Source organism: Pristiophorus japonicus, chromosome 2, assembly GCF_044704955.1.
Source record: "Pristiophorus japonicus isolate sPriJap1 chromosome 2, sPriJap1.hap1, whole genome shotgun sequence".
NCBI lineage: Eukaryota > Metazoa > Chordata > Chondrichthyes > Pristiophoridae > Pristiophorus > Pristiophorus japonicus.
In genome coordinates, this window is record NC_091978.1 from 68,783,387 (window position 1) to 68,809,268 (window position 25,882).

The window sequence follows — 25,882 nt, forward strand, 5'->3', positions numbered from 1 at the left end:
TATTGTTTAATTATAAGATCATGAATTCGGCTGTACTCTAGGCTTATATGCAATACAGATGTACTTAGGGGAAAGGAAGTATAGAAAGGCTTGCTTTAAAGGTTTTTCTTTCTACAATGTAATCTCATTTTATAATAGCCTTTGGTTGTACTGTAGGCAGAACTGTTCCAGTATTGAATTCAACAAGGTATGGGGACAGACCAGGCTATAAAATATTGATTCCAATCTGTTATTCGTTAAAATATTTAATTATTCTTGCTTTCACAGAAATGGACACGGGATGGTTGCAAGTAACTGCTCTAAGTCATAAAGTAGTTTAAAAATACATGCTCATTTTTCACCTTGTTTTTAGAATAATCTACAAATGCTCCATGTGTGACACAGTATTCACCCAGCAAACCTTGCTGTGCAGTCATTTTGATCAACATGTTTCTAAGCAGAAAGTTTCTGTCTTCAAGTGCCCAGATTGTGCTTTGCTGTATGCACAGAAACAGCTCATGGTTGAACACATTAAGGTATATTCCATTCATTTGTGTTACATTTGTTGTTGAAAATGGGTAAACTATTTTGTTAAATAATTGTTTATTTAAACAAATAAAAAGAATTCTTGGAGTGTTGCTAAGAGCCCCATCCTACAAACTTTAAGCATTGATTCTCTGAAACTACTGAAGGCCTGGATGTTCTCCGTCTCAGTACAGGTGCTTACATAGACCTTCTCAGTTTCCCCATTCACCAGCATTTCAATTTTAACCAGGAGCATGTTTTAAAGTGATGATGAAATAAAGAACTTGTATTTATCTAGTGTCTTTCACTTCAGGATGTCCCAAAGCGCTTTACAGCAGATGAATTACTTTTGAAGCATAATTACTGTTATGAAGAGAAATGTGGCAGCCAATTTGCACATAATATTGTCCCACAGAAATGTGATAATGATCAGATAATCTGCTTTAGTGATGTGATATATATTGGCCTGGACACTGGCAGAACTCCCCTGCTCTTCCACAAATCGTGTAATGGGATCTTTTACGTTCACCTGAGAGAGCAAACAAAGCCTCAGTTTAACATCCCATCCAAAAGACGACGCCTCCGACAGTACAGCATTCCTTCAGTAGTGCAGTCAGCTTGGATTATGTGTTGAAGTCTCTAGAGTGGGGCTGGAAACCACAACTTTATGACTCGGGGATGAGAGTGCTACCACTGAGCCAAGGCTGACACTCTGTTGCCATTTGCCACCCTTTGTCAACATTCGCTCCATTTTCCTACAAATGGCACTATATAAATGCAAAGCTTTCTTCTTACTGGCACTTGTTAATTGTGTTTTTTAAATGTATTTATTCATGGGATGTAGGCGTCATCAACAAGGCAGCATTTATTGCACATCCCTATTTGCCCTAGAGAAGATGGTGGCCAGCTGCCTTATACAACTGAGTGGCTTGCTAGGCTATTTCAGAGGGCAGTTAAGAGTCAACCACATTGCTGTGGGTCTGGTGTCAAATATGTGCTAAAGATGGCAGATTTCCTTCCTTAAATGAAATTAGTGAACTAGATGGGTTTTGATAGAAATCTGATCATTTCATGGTCACCGTTACAGATACCAGTGTTTTTGTTTCCGATTTAATTAATAACTGAATTTAAATTCCCCAGCTGCCGGTGTGGGATTTGAACTTGTGTCTCCGGATCATTAATCCAGTCCTCTGGATTACTAGTCCGGTGACATAACCACTATGCTACCGTACCCGCCATTAAATTGTGATTCTCTGTATTAAGATTGTTAATTTTTTATTTAAAACTGGGGTCAGTGTATTTGCATGTAATTGTGGTCACAGTATATGAATGTTAAAATGTTCTAACTATAAATGAGGTTTGCTTCAAAACTTTGTCCCAACAGATTCAGTGTAATAGTGATGACCTAAATCTCTCACCCTTTCATTTTATAGTCCTTGCACGGCACACTCAAGAGCATTGAGGGTCCTCCCAACCTGGGGCCTCAGCAGCCATTGGTCACAAAGGTGGTAACTACAGCAACAGGACAGAACAAAACTGATGGGAATGCTGTTAATGGCACTGACCGGCTTGGGAAGAAAACTTCAGTGGTTGTGAGGAAAACTGGGGGCCGGTCAAAAGCAAATAACCCTGGTTGGATGTGTCAAGACTGCGAAGAATGGTTTCCTGAACGAGAGGACTACATTGCTCACATGAAAAAAGACCATGGAAAGGTATGAGCCAAATAACATGGGAGGGAAATGTGCAATAATTTCTGGGATCCAGGGAGTTCTGTAAAAATGTACAGGCAGAAATATTAAACTAAATAATCTCTATATGGCTGTGCTTCTCTCTAATGCTGTATTTGGAAGCCATTTATAAACACGTCATAATGAAGGGGAACAGGTGCTTTATTTCGGGTTTCTATAAATTGTAAATGTACAGATGGCATTATGCTATTTCCGAGTTGTAACGAGTAGTTATTTCAATCTCCAAAATATACCCATGGTTAAAAATGTCACAGTATAAATGATTACTTCAGTATGTTGATCATCCTTGATGATTACAGAGAATAATGGCATCATTTTAGCAAATCACACAAAGAACAACAACAACAACTTTATTTATATAGCACCTTTAATATAGTGAAATGTCCCAAGGTGCTTCACAGGAGTATTATGAGACAAATAATTTGACACCGAGCCAGGAGAAATTGGGGAAAGTGATCAAAAGCTTGGTCAAAAAGATAGATTTTAAGCAGCATCTTGAAGGAGAAAGAGATGTAGAGAGGCTTGGTTGTTGTATATTCTGAGCAGTAAGCCCTACCTGTAGCAGGCAGAAGTGGGATTGGATGCTCTGATTAAAAATGGAGCACCCCGAATGACTCCATTGAGCTTTAGACTTTTCAGGAGTGCTATAGTATTTCTGCACCAAAGTGACAAATGTTTTAACAACGTACGCTACATTTGTGCAGCAAGAAGTCTTGAATGCTTTTATGTTAAGGTGGACTAAAGAGTGGACACCAAGCAGGAGAGGGAGAAAAATAGAAAATGGAGAGGGTTAGTATGGGGAGACTGAAGACATGGTCGAGGAGAAGGATTATGAGAAGGTTTATGAAGCAGTGGGAGCATTTGTATAATTACTTTGCATCAGTATTTGCAGGAGAGGAAGAGGATAGCATGCCAGAAATCCCAAGGAAACAAAATCAGGGACAAGGACTCAATAAAAATTAATATAAGTAAAATAACAGTAATGAAGAAAATAATGGCACTAAAGAGTCACAAATTCCCAGAACCAGATGAATTCCATCCCAGGGTTTTAAAGGAAGTAGGTGAGTACATTGGAAGTGCCCTAACTATAATATTCCAAAGTTCTCTCGATTCAGGAACTGTACCTTTTAGATTGGAAAATTGCACATCACTCCGCTATTTAAAAATGGTGAGAGGGAAACCAGGGGATTATAGACTAGTTAGCCTAACGTCTGTTGTTGAGAAATTGCAAACATCTATAATTAAGGATCGGGTGATTAAACACCTCGAAAATTTTCAGTTGATCAGAGAGAGCCAGCATGGATTTGTGAAAGGTAGGTCATGCCTGACAAACCTGACTGTATTTTTTGAAGTGGTGGCTAAAGTAGTAGACAAGGGAATGTCTATGGATGTTATTTATATGGACTTCCAGAAGGCATTTGATAAGAGACTGTTAACTAAGGTAGAAGCCCACAGAATTAAGGGCAGATTATTGACCTGCTTCGGAAATTGGCTGAGCGGCAGGAGAAAGGGAGTAGGAATAATGGGTAGGTACTCAAATTGGTAGGAGGTGACTAGTGGTGAACCGCAGGGATCTGTGTTGGGGCCTCAACTATTCACAGTATTTATTAACGACTTCGATGAAGGCATAGAAAATCATATAACCAAATTTGCCGATGATACAAAGATAGGTGGAATTGTAGGCAGTGTGGAGAGAAGCATAAAATTACAAAGGGATATCGACAGATTATGTGAATGGGCAAAACTGTGGCAAATGGATTCCAATATAGGTAAATGTGAGGTCATCCACTTTGGATCTAAAAAGGATAGAACAGGGCCCTCTCTAAATGGTGAAAGACTAAAAACAATGGAAGTCCAAAGAGACTTGAGGGTCCAGGTACATAGATCATTAAAATGTCATGAACAGGTACAGAAAATAATCAAAAAGGTTAATGGGATGCTGGCCTTTATATCTAGAGGACTAGAGTACAAGGGGGCAGAGGTTATGCTGCAGCTGTACAAAACCCTGGTTCGAATACACCTGGAGTACTATGAGCAGGTCTGGGCATCACACTGTAGGAAGGGTGTATTTGCCTTGAAGGGAGTGCAGCGTAGGTTTACCAGAATGATTCCTGGACTTCAAGGGTTAAGTTACGAGGAGAGATTACACAAATTAGCGTTATATTCCCTGGAATTTAAAAGGGTTTAAGGAGATCTGATCGAAGTTTTCAAGATATTAAGGGGAACAGATAGGATAGATAGAAAGAAACTATTTTCGCTGGTTGGGGATTCTAGGACTAGGGGGCAGAGTTTAAAAATTAGAGCCAAACCTTTCAGAAGCGAAATTAGAAAACACTTCTACACACAAAGGGCCTGAAATTGGTCGGCATACCGCCCAAAATCGCGACACTCATTTAAAAAAAAATACCTACATACTGCCCGGTGGAAAATACATCAGAGACACACTGCCGTGCGGTATGTATACCATCCGCCGATGCACACCGCTAACACACCGCCCAAAATTGCAAAATTCATCACTTACCACCAACATACCAGCGACCCTGCAGACTGCCTTGGAAAAGGTGGTTTTAAGTTGATCTTCAGTCGGTGGTATGTATCTTTAGCTGTAAAATAAAAATGTTGTCTCTCCCACCCCCAAGTCTCTTCCTCCCCCCATAGCAGCGATCTCCCTCCACAGTACTGGACTCTCCCCCCACCCCCACCTGTCACAGAAAGGGTAGAATAACCTAGAATTCTCTCCCCCCCCCCCCCCCCCCCCCCCAAAAGGCTGTGTGTGGATGCTGACACAATTGACATTTTCAAGACTGAGATTGATGGCTCTTTATTATGTCAGGTTATCCAGGGATGTGGAACAAAGGTGGGTAAATAGAGTTGAGGTACCAATCAACCATTATCGAATGAGTGATAAAACAAGCTTGATGGGCTGAACGGCCTATTCCTTTTCCTATGTTCGCAGTGCTCTGCTTCTATACTTCTGAGGGTGGTCACTTAATGTGGAGGTACAATTCCACAATAACAACAGCATTGAGATGCTGCTACATGTTAATGCGTGAGCTTAGGTAGTGAAGACAGCAACCTGGTTGACCTCAATCTTGTCCGACGCTCACAAAGCAGGGAGTACTTGAAGTTGCTCAAATGCAGGACCCCTGGCCAGTATTTCCCATCCCTTGCTTGATGGTACTCAGGAGAACAGTTGTAGTACCACACCACTACTCTGGCTAACATTTGCTGCTTGAACACAGCAGGAATGACTCTGGATCTGTGGGGTACTTGGGCACACACTACCTTTGCATTTCCTACTTAGTTATCAGGGGAGCTCTCTTAAATTTTGAATTATGCTGATGAATTTTAGTCTCGGTGAGGAATTTGCCGTCAGAGCAAACCAAAATGGTGGTTTGGTCAGCACATTACATCACCTGAATAAGTTTTCATTTTAATGGAAATGATAATGGATTTCCCCTCCTCATTGAATTTCCAGCGAAGAATAAATTGTGTGCTGCTTAGTATCCAAGCACCTAGAGGACAGTATGTAGGTGGATCTATTAGTCTGGCACCTTATATTTTTGCATTTGGAGCACATCATTACCCCAATTATTGAGCAGTGTGCTTCTGCTGTTACGGGCCAGCACCATTTTTTTTTCTGCTGCAAACACAGCTACATTACATTCATCTCAAATGAGCGTAATATTCATCTGTCTGTATGTGGGCAACTACTTTTGTCTGTAATTGAAACTTTGTGTTGGTGTTCAGAACGGGGTTATTGAGGATGGCTTACCCGGGCAGCGTGATCCTTGGGGAAGGTTACCTAATGTGGCAAAAATGGAGCAATTTTGATTATACAGCGTGGCAAATACTGCTTTTTAAAAAAAAAAAGAGACATCCATTTTTTGTTTCTTTTCCCTGTTCATGTCACAATTCCCCACAAAGAACGTAACCAGCTCCCAGACCTTTGCTAATGCCATTCTTCAGTTGGTCACTACGAGGTGCAGTGGAGCAGGGCAATGCCAGGTGATTTTGCATCTCATTCCTCTGCCTAACCTTCTCTGCCCTTCCTTCACAAGCAAGTACTTCTGTCTTCTCAGCTGAGATGAGAAACTCAATCAGTGAAATTGCAGATGCACTATATCTATGTGCTCTTAGCAGGTTTGGAAGATCTTGTTAAGACTTGGACCTGGTGTTTTCTCCACATGCCTGTATTCAGTTTTTCAATACTTCTATTAATTTTATTCTGTTTGTCAGCAAGTTTGTTAATCTGATTTATCAGTTAATACAGATTAATTGTTCTGTATTCTAGGTTGAAAAATGGTATTACATTGAAATGCATTGCATCTGAGAGAATTGTTTTATGTACTGTTATAAGGTACACAATATCCTTTGCGGTTCCAATATCTTTAAGAACATAAGAGCAGAAGTAGGCCATCTGGCCCCTCGAGCCTGCTCTGCCATTCAATAAGCTGATCTGATCTTGGCCTCAACTCCACTTCCCTGCCCTCTCCCCATAACCCTTGACTCCCGTATCTTTCAAAAATCCATCTATCTCTATCTTAAATATATTCAATGACCCACAGCTCTCTGGGGTAGAGAATTCCAAAGACTCACGAACCTCTGAGAGAAGAAATTCCTCCTCATTTCCATTTTAAATGGGCGACTCCTTATTCTGAGGCTATGCCCCCTAGTTCTAGATTCCCCCACGAGAGGAAACATCCGCTCTGCATCTACCCTGTCACAGCCCCTCAGAATCTTATACGCTTCAATAAGATCACCTCTCAGTCTTCTAAACTCCAATGAGTATAGGCCCTACCTGTTCAACCTTTCTTCATATGACAACCCCTTCATCTCAGGAATCGACTGTAAAGAAAGTCTTTGGAGCACTTTTTCTCTAAACTACTCCCCCAAAATCTATTAAAAAATAAAATATATATATCTATAATATTCCTTGACAGTTTTTTAAAAAGTCAAGTTTTCTATTCCTAATAGAATCCTGTCATGTCATGGAGAAGTCATGTTTGACAAATTTGCTGGAATTCTTTGAGGATGTAATGAACAGGGTGGATAAAGGGGAAACCAGTGGATGTGGTGTATTTGGACTTCCAGAAGGCATTTGACAAGGTGCCACATAAAAGGTTACTGCACAAGATAAAAGTTCACGGGGTTGGGGGTAATATGTTAGCATGGATGGAGGATTGGCTAACGAATAGAAAGCAGAGAGTCGGGATAAATGGTTCATTCTCTGGTTGGCAATCAGTAACTAGTGATGTGTCGCAGGGATCAGTACTGGGACCCCAACTATTTACAATCTGTATTAACGACTTGGAAGAAGGGACCGAGCGTAATGTAGCTAAGTTTGCTGATGATACAAAGATGGGAGGAAAAGCAATGTGTGAGGAGGACACCAAAAATCTGCAAAAGGACATAGACAGGCTAAGTGAGTGGGCAAAAATTTGGCAGATGGAGTATAATGTTGGAAAGTGTGAGGTGATGCACTTTGGCAGAAAAAAATCAAAGAGCAGGTTATTATTTTAAATGGAGAGAGATTGCAAAGTGCTGCAGTACAGCGGGACCTGGGGGTACTTGTGCAAGAAACACAAAAGGTTGATATGCAGGTACAGCAAGTGATCAGGAAGGCCATGGAATCTTGGTCTTTACCGCAAAGGGGATGGAGTATAAAAGCAGGGAAGTCTTGCTACAGTTGTGCAGGGTATTGCTGAGACCACACCTGGAATACTGCGTGCAGTTTTGGTTTTCATATTTACGAAAGGATATACTTGCTTTGGAGTCAGTTCGGAGAAGGTTCACAAGGTTGATTCCGGAGATGAGGGGGTTGACCTAGGAGGAAAGGTTGAGTAGGTTGGGCCTCTACTCATTGGAATTCAAAAGAATGAGGTGATCTTATCAAAACGTATAAGATTATGAGTATGCTTGACAAGGTGGATGCGGAGAGGATGTTTCCACTGATAGGGGAGACTAGAACTAGAGGGCAAAATCTTAGAATAAGGAGCCGCCCATTTAAAAACTAAGATGAGGAGAAATATCTTCTCTGAGGGTTGTGGATCTGTGGAACTCACTGCCTCAGAGAGCTGTGGAAGCTGGGACATTGAATAAATTTAAGACAAAAATAGACAGTTTCTTAAACAATAAGGGAATAAAGGGTTATGGGGAGCGGGGACCTTAGTCCATGATCGGATCAGCCATGATCGTATTGAATGGCGGAGCAGGCTCGAGGAGCCGTATGGCCTACTCCTGCTCCTATTTCTTATGTTCTTATGTCCCATTGTTCCGTGATTCTTTAATAATACTGATGGGAAGAGCCTGTGCTGCAATCTGACTTTTAGGGCCAGATTTTTGGTTTTCAGCAAAATTACCGTTTTCGCTGTGCTAATGTTTTTAGGCCTAACTTTCGGCCTTTACGTCGGTAAAGTTGGGGTTGCACGAGGATTCGCAGCGCAACCCGCGAGTTTTGGCAACTTTAGTCTGGGGCCGGTAGCGCTGCGAGAGAGGCCTTGGGAGGTGGGAAAAAAAAAACAAACATTCAAAATACATTCACAAAACATTCAAAAAACCATTGCCTACTAAATCGCTGAAAAATAATTAACAAATAAAAGATTTTACTTATCTTTTTGCAGGTCTTCATACGTACCGCTGTTGGCAGGGCTGCACCGACAGGTTTGACCCTGTGGGTATTCTGGGTGTGGTAGAGAGTGCCGAAAGTACGACGGTAACGCAATCCGTGGCGTTGCACGTCGTTTCACGTCGGCGCGCCTCTCTCCGGTAGTACTCCAAAGCGTCGCCGCAAAGAGGTACCCGAGGATCCCGACGACTGGGTTTTCGCCGCGGAGGGTCAAATCGCAGCAAAAACCCTGTCGTAAAGTTGGAGAAAATCCAGCCCATAGAATCATAAAATGATACAATACAGAAGGAGGCCATTCGGCCCAGCGTGCCTGTGCACAATGGGCCGAATTCGCCGATATTACTGGATAGGTATGAGCATACCAAAATCGTCCTCCTAAAGCTTTCCTTTCCCTTGAACAGTACAAATTATTTAATTAGGTAGTGACTCATACTTATAGTTTGGGATTGAATTAAAGTACTTAAAAATAAAATGCACCAAGGGAAGCTTGTGTTTCGGTTGACAATATCTTTTATTCATTCCGGGATGTGGGCGCCGCTGGCAAGGCCAGCATTTATTGCCCATTCCTAATTGCCCTTGAGAAGGTGGTGGTGAGCCGCCGCCTTGAACCGCTGCAGTCCGTGTGCTGTTAAGGAGGGAGTTCCAGGATTTTGACCCAGCGACGATGAAGGAACAGCGATATATTTCCAAGTCAGGATGGTGTGTGACTTGGAGGGGAACTTGCAGGTGATGGTGTTCCCATGCGCCTGCTGCCCTTGTCCTTCTAGGTGGTAGAGGAGGTTGTGGGTTTGTGAGGTGCTGTTGAAGAACATTGAACAGATTACCTTTGTTCAGAGAAACTAGTCAATAAAGCTGTAAGTGGAGCAGATTGCTACTTGACCCTCTCAGTCAGGAAATTGCGTGCAACACAAGAATAAAGGAGGAGAAGAAACGATGTCTTGGGAGGGGTAAAGATATTAAAAATGATAGCATAGCTAACCCATAGTATGTGGAGTTTGAAATAACTGCAATGCAGACGCATTCTGGATCCTGACCTGCAGTGAATATGGAAATTGTAAATTTACTACCGAGTATCCATAGCCATGTTTGTTAAATGAGGGGAATTGTAACCATTGGTAAGGTTATAGTTCTTTTTTTAATCACCATTGTGATGTTAAAATGTATATTTATTCCATTGAATGCTTGTTTTACCTTCGATAAAAAAATGCTAGCACATTGCTCAAAAGGTTGGCTTAGTTTTTGCTCATTTTAAGAGTAAAATCAATAGCAATAGTTATGATGGTGTGATGTTTTCTTTTGCTAACAGCAAATGAAGAAGCACCCATGCCGTCAGTGCGAGAAATCCTTCAGCTCCTCGCACAGTCTGTGCCGGCACAATCGCATCAAGCATAAAGGCATCCGGAAAGTGTACACATGCTGGTAAGTGCAGCTGTAAAGTGCAACTCCATTTTGGATTTTTGTTTAAAAAAATGGGGCAATTATCAATTGTTTACTTCAGAAACCAAATATTGTTTGAGGGAATGGTATCCATTTTTGATGGGAATGGGACTAGGAGAGAGGTTTAGCTTTGTGGCAAAGGGGGCAAGAAGCAGATGCAGCTGAATAGATGGTCTCTATCTTAGAGATGAAGAAATCCATGAGTTCTTCAAATATTGTCATTAGAGGTGAAGACAGAGGGAGAAGAGGAAGCGTTAAAGCAGAAGGCTGGTAGAAAAGGATTAGCTTTGGATTAACTTTGTCCTCCTGAATGATCCGTGAGTAGTCGTCTGTTTTATAGAGGAGAGCAAAACCCAAAACCTGTGCAGGGGATAGATGGATAAAGTTAGCTTTGTGCTCGGTACATTCAAGTTTACTCCCCATGAACTCGAGGGAACAAAGATGAGGCTGCAACAGGGGAAATGAATGGGATGAGAAACTGAAGGACTTGCTGGGGTTGAGGAGGAATGGTTAAGCAAATCAACAGCTGCAGAAATATTGTGGTGAAAGGAGAATGCGGTGTAATGACTTAGAGGTGGGGGTTTTCCCCCCCAGAGATGGATCCAGAAGAAAGTAGGTTAAGGGGATGTGAGTAGTGATGAATAAAAGGAAATGGTAGGAGATGGCATTATTGGTGATTGAGACCCTTGGAGTGGCGAGGTCACAGGAGTGGTTGGTTATGAATATGGTTAGGAACGTTTCTAGGGAGGAAGAGGCTCTATCACTCTATATTCTACCCATATCCAGTCTATCTCTTCTTGCTTAATTTCCCCTCCTCCTATCCCTCCTCATTTCAGCCATTCTCCTACTTCTTACCCTGTACTATTTTTGTATTTTTACCTCTTACTTTGTCTCTCGAACTGTGAGTGGTAAGCAGCAGCAGCAGTGGGACTTGGGCAAGTGTCTTGAGTCAGCGGTGAGGAGTCAGGCTTTAGATAGAAGCAGCCACCTTGGGACTCGGTTGGGAGGGCAGATTAATAGCTGAGCATCGTGTCAGTTAGTTGAGAAGAGATGCCAGTGATGTCTTATGCTTCGGGATAGGGTCTAAGGGCTGGATTTTCGGTTCTGCTCTTTTCGAGGTGATAATGGTGGCGGGGCAGTAAAGTTTGCGCCCAGGAAAAGTTCGCGCCTCAGTCAGCAAAATTCATCAGCTGGGCCCTGAGAGTGGGGCGGAGCGCTAAGGGAGCGTTACACACCTCTTGGAGTGCTAGGCCGGTTGAGCAAGTGAAAATCCCGAGCTAAATAGCCGGCCTCGGAGCGCTCCGAGAGGCCTGGGGAGAAAAGAAAACCTGAAAAAAAACACCAAAAACGTTCCCAATAAATACCTCACACCACCACAACATAAATCACAAAAAGAATAAAAAATAAAAAATAATCACATTTACCTGAGGTCGACATTCCTTACCTCACTGCAGCCGCTAAGGCTCGTTTTGCCTGCTTCCACAGGCGATCCCAGCAGGGCGCTCCACGGAACGCTAAGGGTCGGGCGGCAACCAAAGTTCAAGCCGGTGTCACAACCAGGGGCGTGACACACCGGCTCGCTTCTTCCGGGCAGTTCTGCTCCGCTCCCCGTCGAAACCGGCACTGAAAGACCCGGCGGGGTGCTGGAAGTTTGCGGCACGCCCAGAAGTGCTTATCACCGCCATTGCCACCGCTCCGGGGCGCTAACAGGGGCAGCAGGAGCCTGAAAATCCAGCCCTCAGAGTTTTTGTTTGGTGTCTAGTCTGTAGAGGGTAGCACTGCAGCCTTTATGAAGTTGCTCAAAGATGGACCACCTTTTTTCCACTCAAACCCCAGTGCAAAGCCACAGATAAATGAAGTGAGTTAGCCATGAAAAATGCTCACCTCTGGAAAATCTCCAATCCACTGGTGGGTTTGTGGCAATTTTAAACAAATCATAGGCAGCACCGCTACTTTTGCCAGCGGGTGTGCAGTAGATTGACATTCAGCTCCCCCTTCACTTGGGACATGCAGTATTGTGGATTCCTGAAGCAGGTCCTGACTGAAGGTCTGCTGTGAGCAGGAGCTAGCTGCCTGTCAATCCAGTGCAGTCTACTGATTTAACAAAAAAATTCTCATAAACTCTTGGAAATCAGTAGTGGGAAGGATCAAAGGTTAGAGCTCCATGGACCAATTAAGATTAGAAAATGAGTCAGGTTTAGGCTTAAAGCATTAAGAAGTACCTGTACTGCGTAATTCAAAAATTAGTATGGAATATGAACATCGACCATTGTGTCTTTGAACTTGATTGGCAGCTTTTTAGGCAGAGACCTCTTGGCTTGGCACATATAGTACAGATATATTTAGTTGTTTCTGGAACTGACTCTTGAACTTGGGCTAACATAAGAATCATGTTGCCCACATGCATCACTGAATCATTAAGGGTATCCAAAGCCTCATCACAATGATCTGTGCAAGAAAAACATTCTAGAAAAGGGAATTTTGCCCTTCATGGATACAGTCAATTTTTATTGTTTTTAAGTATTGTATAATTCGTATCTTACTGTTTCTGTGTAGCTACAGTAAATAAATTGATCAATTATTTTTAGCCCGATCATAACAACATGCCAGGGATACACGCTACGTTTTGGATTAGATGGGAGAACTTGTTGGCTTCCCATGTAGTCTCTTTTGTAATATACTATAATGAAAAGGTATTTGTCCTGTGCCACACTATCGCACTCATGGCATGTATAAAGGTTGCAGATTTCAGTTCATACGATGCACAGTCCGATTATGTGAACTCCCTTTTTGCTTTGATCAAGAAACAAAGATTTTGTGTGGTTTTGAAATAATTCATGAAAAAACTCTCCCAATTATCCAAGTATCATTGTACACCCACATTTTCCCTTTGTTTTTCTTTGTGACTAATTGTTTTGATTTATTGACCAGAGAGAAATAAAAGTAATTGAGTTCAATTAGCCATAAATAATAAATACTCTGTTCTTTAGAGACTTTAATAGCTGGCTGCCATGGATCTTGATGGATTATTTAAATACTATTGCACCATCCATTTTCAAATGACTGCCATCATTTTTAGTTACCAAAGGGTATGTGTCAAAACAATCTTAAACAATATTAAATGTTCTAAGCAAATGTTTTTAATATAATTACAGTACAGTTTATCAGTGACCAGCTAGTTAGTGTAAAAAGGAAGATTGAAAATAGTCCAATGCATTTTATACACCTGTAACTAGTCCCTATATATTTCATGAGGATAAAAGGGTAGCTGTAGACTAATATGGCATGGGGAGGGAAAAACAAGAGGAAGCAACAGAGAGGATAGAAAACGAGTGGAGGGATTAAAACAGTAAGACTAAACAGGCAGAGGCATGGTTGTGCTGCTTGTGTGCACAAACTATTGTGAATAAAACTAATGAACTCGGAACACAAATTACTATTGACGGGGAGTATTATGTAATAGCATTAACAGAGATATGTCTTAGATTGTGGCAGGACTGGGAGCTAAATATTCCTGGTTACAAAATATTCGTGAAGAATAGAATGGGAGAAAGGAAACGAGATGTGGCAATGTTAATGAGATTTTTCATTATAACATTTGGACGATGATCTTGGGGAATTGTTCAAAAGCTGAATCTTATTTGCTTAGAGTTAAGGAATATGAATGCCACCATTATTCTATGAGGAGCTTATTGCAGAGCATCAAGCAGTGGAAAGGAGATAGAAGAAGAGTCAAATCAAAAAATTAGAGGAATATGCAGAAGTAACAAGGTCATAATGGTGGGAAACTTCATTTATACAAAGATAAATTGAGGTAAAAGCAAAGCAAGAGGCAAAAACGGTGATGTCTCTATGTCTCCAGCACTGCTTTCTGGATCAATATGTTATTATTGGAAGGGCAAGGAAGAACCAGCTATTGTTCTTGGAAATGAAGTGGGAATAGTTGGGCAATGTCATCATGGGGGATGTCTAGGAAAAATAACATAATTATGTTTGTTATGAAAATCAAAAAGGAGATGTTCTGGGACTTGGATCCAAACACAACTCAGAGTGATGTGAGAAAGATTTCCTCTCTGCCCATAACTTCACTTGAGCAATTATTTATCTAGGTCCTAGTATAAGTTCACAACACAAACCTTGCCCACATATTCAGCATAAATTAGCAATTTCACTCAACCTTTTAACAACACTGGCTTTCTCTAAATGTGAATTTTTAAATTTACAGCCAAGTACAGTTAGAGGGCTTGCAGCCAATAGTATTTTATTAAACTGTATGTGGACTCTGGTGATGAAATAATCCATTATTTAAATCTCTTCTACTATGTTGGAAATGACCTTTACACTATAGCTGTGTATTCACATTTCTATATGCTGGTTTATAAGATGATAGAAATGTGGGTTATAGAGGATTCGGTCTATTACTTACCTGTCAAGTTATTTTCTCGGTTCCCCTCTGCTATTGCTTCTGTATCTCTTTCACCAGCCTCTCGTTTGTATTGTGCTCCTTTGTACTACCCCTAATGTTCTGTATCCTTCCTGTGCCCTAGCTGTCCCTCTAGTCAATGACCATTTCCTCACCCATCTGCTCACCTTTCACCTCTCATCCCACCATGCCTACACCCCTGATCTCCTTTCCTATCATCTCCATTTAGCTGCCCCTCCCTGAGCCCCCATTTCATTATTTGATCAGCCTACCTCCTTTGGGTCAATCATCCGCACCCTCAGCCCATAACACATCCCACTGCTTCCCACCATTTGCACCGATTCCCTCACTCCCACAGGCTGACATGAAAGCCAACTTGCCCATCTGACAAACCCCATGCATTTTCCCAGTTTACAACAAGGCTGTTTGTTTATTAAAAGAATACAAATTGATCTGGAGCGCCACCTGCTGTTAGGAGGCTGAAAGGTAAGTAATGATAGCATTGAAAGCAATTCTTAGTTTAAAAGCATCTTTAGGCATCATCTGATGTGACAGAAATGTGACACAGAAAGTAAGTGTGACAAACAGGAAGTATATACTAGACCAAGCCTTTTATTCTATTAGCAGATCTCCTACGGCATTTCCATTGGTGAGTGTTTGAATATGCTATTTAATAACAATATGGATGTTCCTGCCATAGAGGGAAGAATATCAGGGCCGTTGTGTTGCAGTGATCAAATACATCAAATTTAATTTTTATTGCATGATATTCTGGGATTTTTATTGGTCCTTTGGGATTAAATTCTACTAATTTGGGAAAACAGTAAATGAGTTTTATATGTGTTTCTTTACCTTTTTATTTAATTTTATCCCTTGACACTTTTAAAGCTGAGGAGAGACATCAAGAAGGGATGCAAGATGTAACAGTTTGAGGTAGGTATCTGGTATTTAGTAGTACTTGGTGTGGAGGGTGGGGGGTTGGCGTGGGGGGCGGGAAGGGAAGCTTAGATGCCCTAGGGACAGTTCTGGGTCCTGGGTTTTGGTAGTACCTGGAAATGGTCCTAGGTTTGGCAGAGCTGGGGTGAGGTCCTGGAATTTGGCAGCACTCAAGTGTAGGTGTTAAGTTTTGGCAGCATAGGATTTTGGTGGGGGGAGTGTCTTTTTCAGTAGTCTGACTGCACTGCGAATGAATTGTCCGAAATCTAGCAGCACAGGTTTGTATATATCTAAGAGATCTCTACAAATACAGTGTGATTGATGTCTGCACATCCGTATCTGTGTGTGTATTTGTGTGTGTCTCTCTCTCGTTTTTTTGTGTGTATCTGTCTCAGCTATCACAGACTAGAAAATATACACAAAACACAATCGATGATATCCTTTCTGTTTGCTTGAGAAGTGTAATGTCTGTAAGTTTGTAGTTCCACACTGTGGATGTGGACGTATTGTGTACTGCAACTGCAGAGTTAATAATAAACAGAACCAGGCAGATTCCAGAGGCTTCCGAGAGAGCTGCCTGCCATGTAGGAAGCTATGTGCGCTTGTGCTCTGTGAATATATCACATTTGGCGGTGAGATGGGATTTTTCGGGTGATTTAAAGCTTAAATTTTGTTGGTAAAGGATTCAGCCAGCCGACAGAGAGACTTTGGAAGTTTCTGTCTTTGGAAACAGCTACAAAAATCCAAGGTAAAATACAGCACAAAGTGCGAACAGTTAGAGATTAAAATGGCAGGTGTAATCGGACATTTGGAGTAATATAGACACGACCGGGAACATTTTAAAGCATATGTGGATCGGCTAGAAATGTATTTCACTGCAAATAACAATCAAAGTTCCAGATAATGCAGTCCAGAACCGGGCTGTGTTGGAACGTAAGAAAGCGATCTTCTTATCGGAGGCGGGTCCGGCATTGTATGAAACCATTGTAAATCTGCTTGTGCCTGACGAGCCAAAGGAGACAACGCTTAAAGAGATTTTAACAAAGCTGGAGTAGCACAATAACCCCAAACCATTAGAAATTGCCATGAACTCATTGAATGGCGGTGCAGGCTCGAAGGGCCGAATGGCCTACTCCTGCACCTATTTTCTATGTTTCTATGTTTTGTGATTCGGAATCAAAAGGCTGATGAAAGCTACAGGGAGAAGGCAAAAAAGAAGTAGAAAGAAATCAAAAGGTGACGTCACAGCCAAGAGGGTAAGTGATTGGCTGGTGATTGGTGAGTAGTTTTTCTTTTTTCTCTTCTATATCAGTGAGTAACTTTTAACATTGTTGTTGCCAATTTAAGTGTATATAAGGGTTAAGTCATGGCAGGAGAGCTCGGTCGGGTGTTATGCTCCTCCTGTACCATGTGGGAACTCAGGGACACTTCCGGTGTCCCTGACGATTACGTGTGCGGGAAGTGTATCCGCCTCCAGCTCCTGACAGACCGCGTTGCGGAGTTGGAGCTGAGGGTGGATTCACTCTGGAGCATCCACGATGCTGAGAATGACGTGAGTATCACGTGTAGCGAGTTGGTCGTACCACAGGGAAAGGGTCCACAGCCAGATAGGGAATGGAAGACCAACAGGAAGAGCAGTGCAAGGAAGGTAGTGCAGGAGTCCCCTGTGGTCATCCCCCTGCAAAACAGATACACTGCTTTGGGTACTGTTGAGGGGGATGATTCATCAGGGGAGGGCAGCAGCAGCCAAGTTCATGGCACCGTGGCTGGCTCTGCTGCACAGGAGGGCAGGAAAAAGAGTGGGAGAGCAATAGTGATTGGGGATTCAATGGTGAGGGGAATAGATAGGCGTTTCTGCGGCCGCAACCGAGACTCCAGGATGGTATGTTGCCTCCCTGGTGCAAGGGTCAAGGATGTCTCGGAGCGGGTGCAGGACATTCTAAAAAGGGAGGGAGAACAGCCAGTTGTCGTGGTGCACATTGGTACCAACGACATAGGTAAAAAGAGGGATGAGGTCCTACGAAACGAATTTAAGGAGCTAGGAGCTAAATTAAAAAGTAGGACCTCAAAAGTAGTAATCTCGGGATTGCTACCAGTGCCACGTGATAGTCAGAGTAGGAATCGCAGGATAGCGTAGATGAATACGTGGCTTGAGCAGTGGTGCAACAGGGAGGGATTCAAATTCCTGGGGCATTGGAACCGGTTCTGGGGGAGGTGGGACCAGTACAAACCGGACGGTCTGCACCTGGGCAGGACCGGAACCAATGTCCTAGGGGGAGTGTTTGCTAGTGCTGTTGGGGAGGATTTAAACTGATATGGCAGGGGGATGGGAACCAATGCAGGGAGACAGAGGGAAACAAAAAGGAGGCAAAAGCAAAAGACAGAAAGGAGATGAGGAAAAGTGGAGAAACCCAAGGCAAAGAACAAAAAGGGCCACTGTACAGCAAAATTCTAAAAGGACAAAGGGTGTTAAAAGAACAAGCCTGAAGGCTTTGTGTCTTAATGCAAGGAGTATCCGCAATAAAGTGGATGAATTAACTGTGAAATAGATGTTAACAAATATGATGTGATTGGGATTACGGAGACGTGGCTCCAGGATGATCAGGGCTGGGAACTCAACATCCAGGGGTATTCAACATTCAGGAAAGATAGAATAAAAGGAAAAGGAGGTGGGGTAGCATTGCTGGTTAAGGAGCAAATTAAGGCAATAGTTCGGAAGGACATTAGCTTGGATGATGTGGAATCTATATGGGTAGAGCTGCAGAATACCAAAGGACAAAAAACGTTAGTGGGAGTTGTGTACAGACCTCCAAACAGTAGTAGTGATGTTGGGGAGGGCATCAAACATGAAATTAGGGGTGCGTGCAATAAAGGTGCAGCAGTTATAATGGGTGACTTTAATATGCACATAGATTGGGTTAACCAAACTGGAAGCAATACGGTAGAGGAGGATTTCCTGGAGTGCATAAGGGATGGTTTTTTAGACCAATATGTCGAGGAACCAACTAGGGGGGAGGCCATCTTAGACGGGGTGTTGTGTAATGAGAGAGGATTAATTAGCAATCTCGTTGTGCGAGGCCCCTTGGGGAAGAGTGACCATAATATGGTGGAATTCTGCATTAGGATGGAGAATGAAATAGTTAATTCAGAGACCATGGTCCAGAACTTAAAGAAGGGTAACTTTGAAGGTATGAGGTGTGAATTGGCTAGGATAGATTGGCGAATGATACTGAAGGGGTTGACTGTGAATGGGCAATGGCAGACATTTAGAGACCGCATGGATGAACTACAACAATTGTACATTCCTGTCTGTCGTAAAAATAAAAAAGGGAAGGTGGCTCAACCGTGGCTATCAAGGGAAATCATGGATAGCATTAAAGCCAAGGAAGTGGCATACAAATTGGCCAGAAATAGCAGAGAACCCGGGGACTGGGAGAAATTTAGAACTCAGCAGAGGAGGACAAAGGGTTTGATTAGGGCAGGGAAAATGGAGTACGAGAAGAATCTTGCAGGGAACATTAAGACGGATTGCAAAAGTTTCTATAGATATGTAAAGAGAAAAAGGTTAGTAAAGACAAACGTAGGTCCCCTGCAGTCAGAATCAGGGGAAGTCATAACGGGGAACAAAGAAATGGCGGACCAGTTGAACAAGTACTTTGGTTCGGTATTCACTGAGGAGGACACAAACAACCTTCCGGATATAAAAGGGGTCGGAGGGTCTAGTAAGGAGGAGGAACTGAGGGAAATCCTTATTAGTCTGGAAATTGTGTTGGGGAAATTGATGGGATTGAAGGCCGATAAATCCCCAGGGCCTGATGGACTGCATCCCAGAGTACTTAAGGAGGTGGCCTTGGAAATAGTGGATGCATTGACAGTCATTTTCCAACATTCCATTGACTCTGGATCAGTTCCTATGGAGTGGAGGGTAGCCAATGTAACCCCACTTTTTAAAAAAGGAGGGAGAGAGAAAACAGGGAATTACAGACCGATCAGCCTGACATCGGTAGTGGGTAAAATGATGGAATCAATTATTAAGGATGTCATCGCAGTGCATTTGGAAAGAGGTAATATGATAGGTCCAAGTCAGCATGGATTTGTGAAGGGGAAATCATGCTTGACAAATCTTCTGGAATTTTTTGAGGATGTTTCCAGTAGAGTGGACAAGGGAGAACCAGTCGATGTGGTATATTTGGACTTTCAGAAGGCTTTCGACAAGGTCCCACACAAGAGATTAATGTGCAAAGTTAAAGCACATGGGATTGGGGGTAGTGTGCTGACATGGATTGAGAACTGGTTGTCAGACAGGAAGCAAAGAGTAGGAGTAAATGGGGACTTTTCAGAATGGCAGGCAGTGACTAGTGGGGTACCGCAAGGTTCTGTGCTGGGGCCCCAGCTGTTTACACTGTACATTAATGATTTAGACGAGGGGATTAAATGTAGTATCTCCAAATTTGCGGATGACACTAAGTTGGGTGGCAGTGTGAGCTGCAAGGAGGATTCTATGAGGCTGCAGAGCGACTTGGATAGGTTAGGTGAGTGGGCAAATGCATGGCAGATGAAGTATAATGTGGATAAATGTGAGGTTATCCACTTTGGTGGTAAAAACAGAGAGACAAACTATTATCTGAATGGTGACAGATTAGGAAAAGGGCAGGTGCAAAGAGACCTGGGTGTCATGGTACATCAGTCATTGAAGGTTGGCATGCAGGTACAGCAGGCGGTTAAGAAAGCAAATGGCATGTTGGCCTTCATAGCGAGGGGATTTGAGTACAAGGGCAGGGAGGTGTTGCTACAATTGTACAGGGCCTTGGTGAGGCCACACCTGGAGTATTGTGTACAGTTTTGGTCTCCTAACCTGAGGAAGGACATTCTTGCTATTGAGGGAGTGCAGCGAAGGTTCACCAGACTGATTCCCGGGATGGCGGGACTGACCTATCAAGAAAGACTGGATCAACTGGGCTTGTATTCACTGGAGTTCAGAAGAATGAGAGGGGACCTCATAGAAACGTTTAAAATTCTGACGGGGTTAGACAGGTTAGATGCAGGAAGAATGTTCCCAATGTTGGGGAAGTCCAGAACCAGGGGACACAGTCTAAGGATAAGGGGGAAGCCATTTAGGACCGAGATGAGGAGGAATTTCTTCACCCAGAGAGTGGTGAACCTGTGGAATTCTCTACCACAGAAAGTTGTTGAGGCCAATTCACTAAATATATTCAAAAAGGAGTTAGATGAAGTCCTTACTACTAGGGGAATCAAGGGTATGGTGAGAAAGCAGGAATGGGGTACTGAAGTTGCATGTTCAGCCATGAACTCATTGAATGGCGGTGCAGGCTAGAAGGGCCGAATGGCCTACTCCTGCACCTATTTTCTATGTTTCTATTACATCGTAATATTAAAAAAGCTATCGATGCACTGTAATTTTGGAAACTTTCAAAAACGAGCATTACGGGATCGTTTTGTTTGTGGGGTGAAAATTAATGATGCGATCAGAAGGAAGTTATTGACGACGGATGACTTGACTTTGGGAATTGCTTGTCAGACAGCGAAATCGATGGGCGTAGCCGAACAATATTCCCGAGAATTAAATAATGATTACGGTCATCAGTCAACTGAGGTTCAAAGTAAAAGATGGTGGGGGTCCAAAGTCTCAGAAATTGGAAATTCTAACAGAGCATCGAAGTCTTGCTATAGGCGCCTGGGACAACACATTGCTCAAAGTTGTCTATACGTGAAGGCAGAGTGTTTCTTCTGCAGAAAGACTGGGCATTTTGCGAATGCATGCCGACTGAAGGGTAAACCAGCTTTTTAAGCTAAGAGTCCACGTTCAAAGCTATGAGTAGAAATCCCAAGAGACTACATAGCATGGAAGAACAACAACAGGACGAGGAGATGTTAGAGTTGCACATCATCAGGAGCATGAGGTTAACGGACAGCGATTCGGAAAGCATCAAAATCCACATAGATGTTGCGGGATTCAAGATACCAATGGAAATTGTCATGGGTGCATCCGTGAATGTAGTACCGGAGTCACTATATCGCGACAAATTGCGTGATTTTCCACTGGAGAAATCCAAGATAGAGCTGCGAGGCTACTCGGGAGAGTAAATTCCTGTGGTAGGTCATATCACCATACCGGTGAAATATCAAGATCAATTTCAGAACTTGCCTCTAATAGTAGTGAAAGGAGACAAGTCTGCCTTACTAGGAAGAAATTGGTTGAGCTCACTGAAGCTGGATTGGAGTAAGATTTTCCGTGTGGAAGCGAGATTTTCATCAACGGATGTGATTATCAAGAAGTATCCGAAGGTGTTCTGTGAATCGGGCAGTCCGATTCAAGACGAGTGTCAGGGTACAGAAGGACGCTAGATCGGTTTACTACAAGCCACGTTCCGTACCATATGCACTCGGAGAAAGTTGAGCAAGAACTCAAAAGACTAGAGACTGAGAACATTATTTGTAAGGTAGATCGATGTAATTGGGCTATACCCATTGTTGTTGTACCTAAGTCCGATGGTAAGGTAAGATTGTGTGGTGATTATAAAGTAACCGTAAACCAGGTTCTAGAGGGTAATGTCCCCAATTCATTGCCGAATATAGAAGATTTGTTCACAACACTGACAGGTGGCCAGATCTTCTCAAAACTGGATCTTACGAATGCCTACTTACAGCTTGAACTAGATGAGGAGTTCAAGTCATGTTTGACTATAAATACTCATCTAGGCCTATATCAATTTAATAGGCTACCAGATGGAGTGTCTTCTGCCCCTGCCATATTCCAAGGGGTGATGAACCAGATTTTGCAAGGTATTGAAGGGGTAATATGTTATTTGGATGATATACTAATTTCAGCACCAAATAGGCAAATTCATAATAACATATTGAATGAAGTCCTCAAATGGCTAGAGAAGCACAGAGTACGAGTGTCTGCTCGTAAGTGTGAGTTATTTAACAACTCAGTGGAATACTTAGGGTACAGAGCAGACAAAGATGGTTTACATCCAACCATGGAAAAATTGGATGCAATTAGAAATGCACCCACTCCCAGGAATGTCACTGAACTTCGTTCATTCTTGGGTCTTTTCAACTATTATGGGAAGTCCCTACCAAATTTGGCTACAGTATTACATCCACTAAATGAACTATTGAAAAAACAGGTCCATTGGAAGTGGTCAAAAGAATACAATACAGCATTCAAGGAGTATAAAAGCAAATTGGTAGAGAGCACCATGTTAATTCACTATGACATATCTAAGGAGATTAAGCTAGCCTCTGATGCCTCTCCGTATGGAGTTGGGGCAGTGATCTCTCATATATCACGTAGTGAGGAGGAGAGACTCAGTGCCAGGGAAAGTAATTATGCGCAAATTGAAAGGGAAGCTTTGGCATTAATTTTTGGGGTCAAGAAGTTTCACAAATACTTGTATGGTTGTAAGTGTACCATCGTTATGGACCATAAGCCCCTAACAGCAATCCTCCATCCAAAGTCCCCAGTTCCAGCATTAGCTGCAGCCCGAATGCAGAGATGGGCTTTGATTTTGTCAACATATACATATGATATTGAATACAGATGATCAGCTGATCACAGTAATGCTGATGCAATGTCTAGATTGCCTTTCCCATCACAAGTTACACCCGATAGGGAAGAAGTGTTTTATTTTTCATACATTGATGAACTGCCAGTCACAGCTGGGGAGATTGGTAGAACAACCAAACGTGACCCAGTGATGTCAAAGGTGTATGAGTATATTGCAAATGGATGACTAAACCAGGTACACATCCATTCTTCATTCGTAGGAATGAATTATCAGTCAATAAAGATTGTATCATGTGGGGTGCAAGAGTGGTTATACCAAATAAATTCAGGTCCAAATTATTAGGAGGCCTCCATGACCAGCACCTGGGAATGTGCTTGACCAAGAGTTTTGCACGCAGTTATTTATGGTGGCCAGGTCTTGATAAAGATATAGAGTACATCGTGAGTCAGTGTACAACATGTCAATCGGTAAGCAAGCAACCACCACCAGTACCATTTCAGCCATGGAAATGGCCTCCCAGGGTGTGGTAAAGGCTACATATTGATTTTGCTGAGTTAGAAGGACAACAATTGTTCAGTGTGATTGATAGTCATTCGAAGTGGGTTGAGGTGTTTCCAATGTGGAAAATAACAAGAAGTAAAACATTGGACATTTTGCAAAAATTTTCTTCATTTGGCCTCCCTGAAGAAATTGTTTTGAATAATGGACCACAATTTCATTCAGAAGAATTTGCACAATTCATGAGCAAAAATGGTGTGAAACATACCAAGGTTCCACCATACCATCCTTCTTCAAATGGTGCAGCAGAGCGCACTGTACAAATTGTAAAACGTGCCCTCATAAAACAAATGTTAGATCCAACTCCAAGGAAACGACAGTTGTTAATGGATCACAAATTGGCTAATTTTTTGATTACATATCGAAATACTCCTCATACAACTACAGGTAGAACACCAGCAGAGTTGTTTCTCAAACGACAGCCATGAACCAGATTCTCGTTGTTAAAACCAAATTTGGCACAGTCGGTAGAAGAGACACAATTAAGACAGAAAGAGAATCATGATAGAGGTAGAATAAAAGAGAGAAGTGTGAAATCAAACCAGAAGGTGAGAGTGAAGAATCATCACCATAAATGGTTGAAGTGGTTACCAGGAAGAGCGGTGAAGATATGTGGTCCTCACACATATTTGGTAAAGATGTTTGATAATGGACAGGTTAGGTTTGTTCATATTGATATTTTACCTGCAGACATGGAAGGAGTCGAAGGTGGGAATAATTCAATTATTTCTGACTCGTTAGCTAGTTTTGATACACCAATAGCAAATCCTAAGTCCAATGTACTGGAAACAAATCCAGGAGAGAATCAGAATGAAAGTCTGAGTCCGAGTCAGGAAAACAAAGAGCCTGAAGTTAGAGTGAGTTCAAATGAAAATCAAGGAAATTCCATGGAGGAAAACGCTCCTCAGGATGAGCCTCGAATGAGTTTAGATTCGACACCATGTTTGGAAGGTTCTGTTCGAGAGCGAAGGTATCCTCTTTGAAACAGAAAACAAGTGGTAAAGTTAAATTTGTAAATATGGGGGGAAAAAATAAGTTTATATCCTGTGTTATGTATAACCATGAAAGTTATGTATGATGTTATAATAACTTCTTCATTATGGAAGGAGAAGTGTAATGTCTGTAAGTTTGTAATGTTTGTAGCTCCACTGTGGATGTGGACATATTGTGTACTGCAACTGCAGAGTTCATAATAAACAGAACCAGGCAGATTCCGGAGGCTTCCGAGAGAGCTGCCTGCCATGTAGGAAGCTGTGTGTGCTTGTGCTCTGTGAATATATCACAAGAAGCTTGCAAAATTCAGTGCTGTTGTGTTTTGTTTTTATTCTGCAAAAACAAAACTCAAAAAAGTCTCGTCTCTTTGTCTCATAAATTGATAATTTTTCAGGACAGGAGGAGGCTATTCGGCCCACTGCACCCATGCCAGTTTTTTGAACGAGCTATTTACGTGGTCCCATTCCTCTGTGCTTTCCTTGTTAAATTTTTAGTTTTCAAATACTAATTTCCTTTCAAAAGTTATGATGCCACCGTTTCTGGTAAGACATTCCATGCTCTTGCAGTCAACTGTGTAAAAAATAAAGTAACCTCTTCCTTTGATCTTTTGCCGATTATCGTAAATTTATGCCTTCCACTAACCGTTGAAAATAATATTTCCCTATTTATCTTGTCAAAACCCCTCATAATTTTGAATCCCTTTTTATGATTTCCTATTAACCTTCCCGTCTCTAATGAAAAGAACCCCAATTCTCCAGTCTGTCATAATATAAGCTTATCTTTTCTCATATCGTAAATAAATTTCTTCTGTAACTTCTCCATGATATTTCTAAAATAGTGCATGCAAAACTGCGTATAATGTTATAATTGTGACCTAACCAATGATTTGTGTAAATTTAGCATTACCTCTTTGCTTTTAAACTTGATGTCTATATTTTTGAAACCTAGGGGCCGAAATTGCCCGTTCCGATAAGGCCTCTGGTTGCCTGAAAGCTGCGCGGAATGGCTACCGGCTCTCCGCGGTGGGGCCGCCATTTTGGAAATGGCCCTTCGTAAGTTTTGGAGCGGTGCCCGAGACTTTCGCACCTGTTTTCCCACCGTGGCGTGCACGCCCTGACCC

General features: G+C 42.2%; 1 protein-coding gene across 3 annotated transcripts in view; it reads left to right on the forward strand.

The window, feature by feature from the left end:
- Positions 1-25,882, forward strand: part of znf532 (zinc finger protein 532) — a 176,946-nt gene that overhangs the window by 134,372 nt on the left and 16,692 nt on the right. For all 3 annotated transcript variants that reach the window (XM_070867873.1, XM_070867865.1, XM_070867883.1), the window contains 3 exons: positions 353-515; positions 1,938-2,216; positions 10,187-10,299. In XM_070867873.1, the coding sequence (XP_070723974.1) occupies positions 353-515; positions 1,938-2,216; positions 10,187-10,299 (555 nt within the window). The remainder of the gene's footprint in view (positions 1-352; positions 516-1,937; positions 2,217-10,186; positions 10,300-25,882) is intronic.